The sequence below is a fragment of the Sodiomyces alkalinus genome, assembly GCF_003711515.1.
Source record: "Sodiomyces alkalinus F11 unplaced genomic scaffold SODALscaffold_3, whole genome shotgun sequence".
In the NCBI taxonomy this organism is placed as follows: Eukaryota; Fungi; Ascomycota; class Sordariomycetes; order Glomerellales; family Plectosphaerellaceae; genus Sodiomyces; species Sodiomyces alkalinus.
In genome coordinates this window covers 4,428,335-4,431,485 of record NW_021167081.1, presented here as the reverse complement: position 1 = coordinate 4,431,485, position 3,151 = coordinate 4,428,335, and the positions used below count along the sequence as shown (strand labels likewise).

The following is a 3,151-nucleotide window of genomic DNA, read 5'->3' as shown; positions in this document are numbered from 1 at the left end:
AGGTAGTCGGTAAGGTCCTTAATTAATACGCCCTAGATTCCACCGGGAATACCAGGGTATACCACGGGGTACCCTAGCCGTACTATAGTATAAGCCATAGCATATACACGGTACACTATAGGTACTTTTAGAGTATACTATAGCCTCCCTAGGGTATAATTAGGAAATACCGGGGAATCCCCCGGGTTCCTATACGTAGGAGCCGAGGATTCTACAGGGTTTATCCGTAGAATACTTAAGTCCCGGGAGCGCGCCCCCTTAGCTTAGAGAAGATATCTTTATTATACCGTATATTGTATAGTAAAGGTTACCCCTTTCTGAACCCTAGAATCCCTAGGTCCGATAGTACTAGCTAGCCAGGGATATACCTAGTCAGGGCATATTATTAATCTAGTAGATTAAGACTATCGCGATTACGGAGACGAATTAGTTAACGTTTACCTTACTAAGTTACTTAAGGTCTTATAGATCTAGCAGGATCGGAAGGCGAAGAAGAAGGGTTATAAACGTATTTATAATACTAGCTCGGGTCCCTAGTCTATTAGCGGCCCGGTTATAAAGAAGGAAAAGAGATAATTATACATAATTATTATAAAGAAAAAGGGTACTTATAGGTACGTATTAAAAAAAGAAAATATTTAATTTATAATAAGCTTGAGTATGTTAAGTAAAGTGAAATTAAGATTATAGCCTTATCTATTTCTTACGTCATTATAGCTAAAGGATTAGAATAAATAGATTGTATTATAATAAGGATACTTACTTATTATCGTTCTATACTAAAAGTAATAGCTTGATCCGTTCTATTATAAGCTCACGGTATTCTTCTCTAGGATATTAAGGAGCTTGTTAATATTATCCTCCTTACCCTTACCCTCGCTATTTACCTCATTATTACTCTTATTTAGTGTAGTAAATAATCGTAGTATAATAGGCCACAGTAACTCGGTATCGGGCTTATTAAGTACCTCCTTTTACTACTCCTCTTACTCCACCTTTCCCTCCTACTACGATTACTTCTACTACTACTACTATTGTTATCTCTACTATAGCTCGAGCTTAGCCTATACCAGGGCCGCTACATTAATCTAAAGGCTTACCTTACCACTAGTCCGGGAAGTATCCGTTATCATTATATATTCTTCTTTCTTCTATATTAGCAGGTCTAGGCTAGCAAACGTAGATAGTATAGGAGCCGGCAAAACGGCGACTACAAAAGGAATATTAAGGGTAAACGGACTTACCAGTAGAGGGGCTCTAAGGCTAAGGGCGAAACCGACGATAAGGGGACCAAAGACTTTAGATAGTCTGTTAAAATAAGATATTAAAGGTATACTAACTATATAGCGATTTTAGTACGTACTATTATAAAAGAAATATTAACTCCGCTAGGTATTATAATAATAGTCGGCGTAGGCGCCCTTAATAATGGAACGAAGAGATAGCGGCGGCACTATATAACTATCCTTTAAGCCGTAGCCGCTATTATACCGGCTATAAGAAGAGAGAGCCTTATCGCCGGCAACCTATAGTATGGCGGCGGCGACGTTCTAGCTCTTATTAGTAGTAAAGTTACACTTATTACCAGCGACGAGGTCCCTTTTTAATACTAGCTCCGCGAAGCGATATACGGTGCCGGTGGTAGGGGGGGAGAGGCCGGGTATAATATACCGCTTAATATACTTATACGCTATTTAGATACATATTATAGTAGCCTATTAAACTATTAATAGAAAGTGATAATAGCTAAGGATATATATAGTAGGAAATACCTAGTCTAGGGCTAGGACTCGTTATCTTCTATACGAGGGCGTTTCTACTACTACTTCTACTTCTATTTCTTCTTAGGCCTTTTATATAGTATCTCTTATTCCTTATCGGAAGAGGACGGGACTTCGTATATATTACAAGGCTATTAAGATATAGTGATAATAATAGTGGTTATAGAAGACGCTAAAATAGTATAGCCTTTATTATTGCTAGAAAGATTATAATATTTAGAAGAGTTAGCTAGAATAGATATTATATTTAGTAGTAACTGTTAATATTACTATCCTTCGAGTACCTTCGTACTCGAATAAAGGATATCTTCCCCGTAAGCCTAGACTGTTCTGTTTCGAGTTAGAAAAAAAATTATGATATTATTACGATATCGATCTTAGATAATAGACTATGATATTATTACGATATCGATCCCTTTATAAAGAAGGACAGAATACAGGATATTAACCCGTTCCCTCGGTTCGGTTCGTCCTTCCTTTGTTCTTCTTCTTTAATCGCTTTTCCCAATCCACACGCGCGCAGAAATCCTACATACATAATCCCATTATTACTATCTAGTTTTCCACTGCTTTTCGTAACTTTCGTCCCTTCCACTTGTCCGATATCCTCAAGAGTAACTATAAGTAATTATCCCTTATTCACTTACTTATTATATTACTATTACTTCTTTATTTAGCCTATAAAGGTATTAGGTATCTTATATTATACCTTGTTTTATTTACCTATACTAAACTCGAGTATAGTTAAGGGAATTATTAGATTATAGAGTAATATAACAAATACTATAATTACTACCAGAACTTAGGGATAATTACGAGTAATTATCCCTCTAATTATCCTAATTAAAGGCTTTAGCCTAAAGATTATCCTCCTCGCTTATAAATAAATAATCCCCCTCTTCTTAATAGTTAATTATATCTTCCTCTTTAGCTATAGCAGGGATACTAGCCTATTCGCTAGGATTAAGGGGCTTCTTAACACTATTATTAAACTTATCTTAGCGTTTAAGAAAGGCTTTCTAGCTAAGCTTATAGATATTAGGGGTATTAAAAGCAGGCCCTTCATAATAGTAAGGGCGAGTGATTCCGTTATGATAAAGCCTATAAGCGTACTCTATAATTTAATATAAAGACTGCCCGTATAAACATATAACTTTTAGCTTAGTACTAAGGAAGCCCTTAATACCCTTTGGAATCCTAGTAATATAGCTACTATTTAGCGCTAATCTCTCGAAGGTCGATAAAATATTATAAGTAGAGTTCTTATTATACTTAATATCTAGGATATATAAGGTATTAACGTGTATAATTAGTAGGTTAATTACCTTATAGCCGCTCCTAGCAGTAGCGTAACGAATAAGACCCCCTTT

The 3,151-nt window shown here is 35.9% G+C and overlaps 1 protein-coding gene across 1 annotated transcript; it reads right to left on the bottom strand.

Moving 5' to 3' along the window:
* Positions 1-2,959: 2,959 nt before the first annotated feature.
* SODALDRAFT_241234 (hypothetical protein) lies at positions 2,960-3,151 on the bottom strand (the record flags this gene model as incomplete). The annotated part of the gene is made up of 1 exon (XM_028607368.1): positions 2,960-3,151. A coding segment is annotated over one exon (192 nt), but the record flags the coding sequence as incomplete, so codon positions are not given.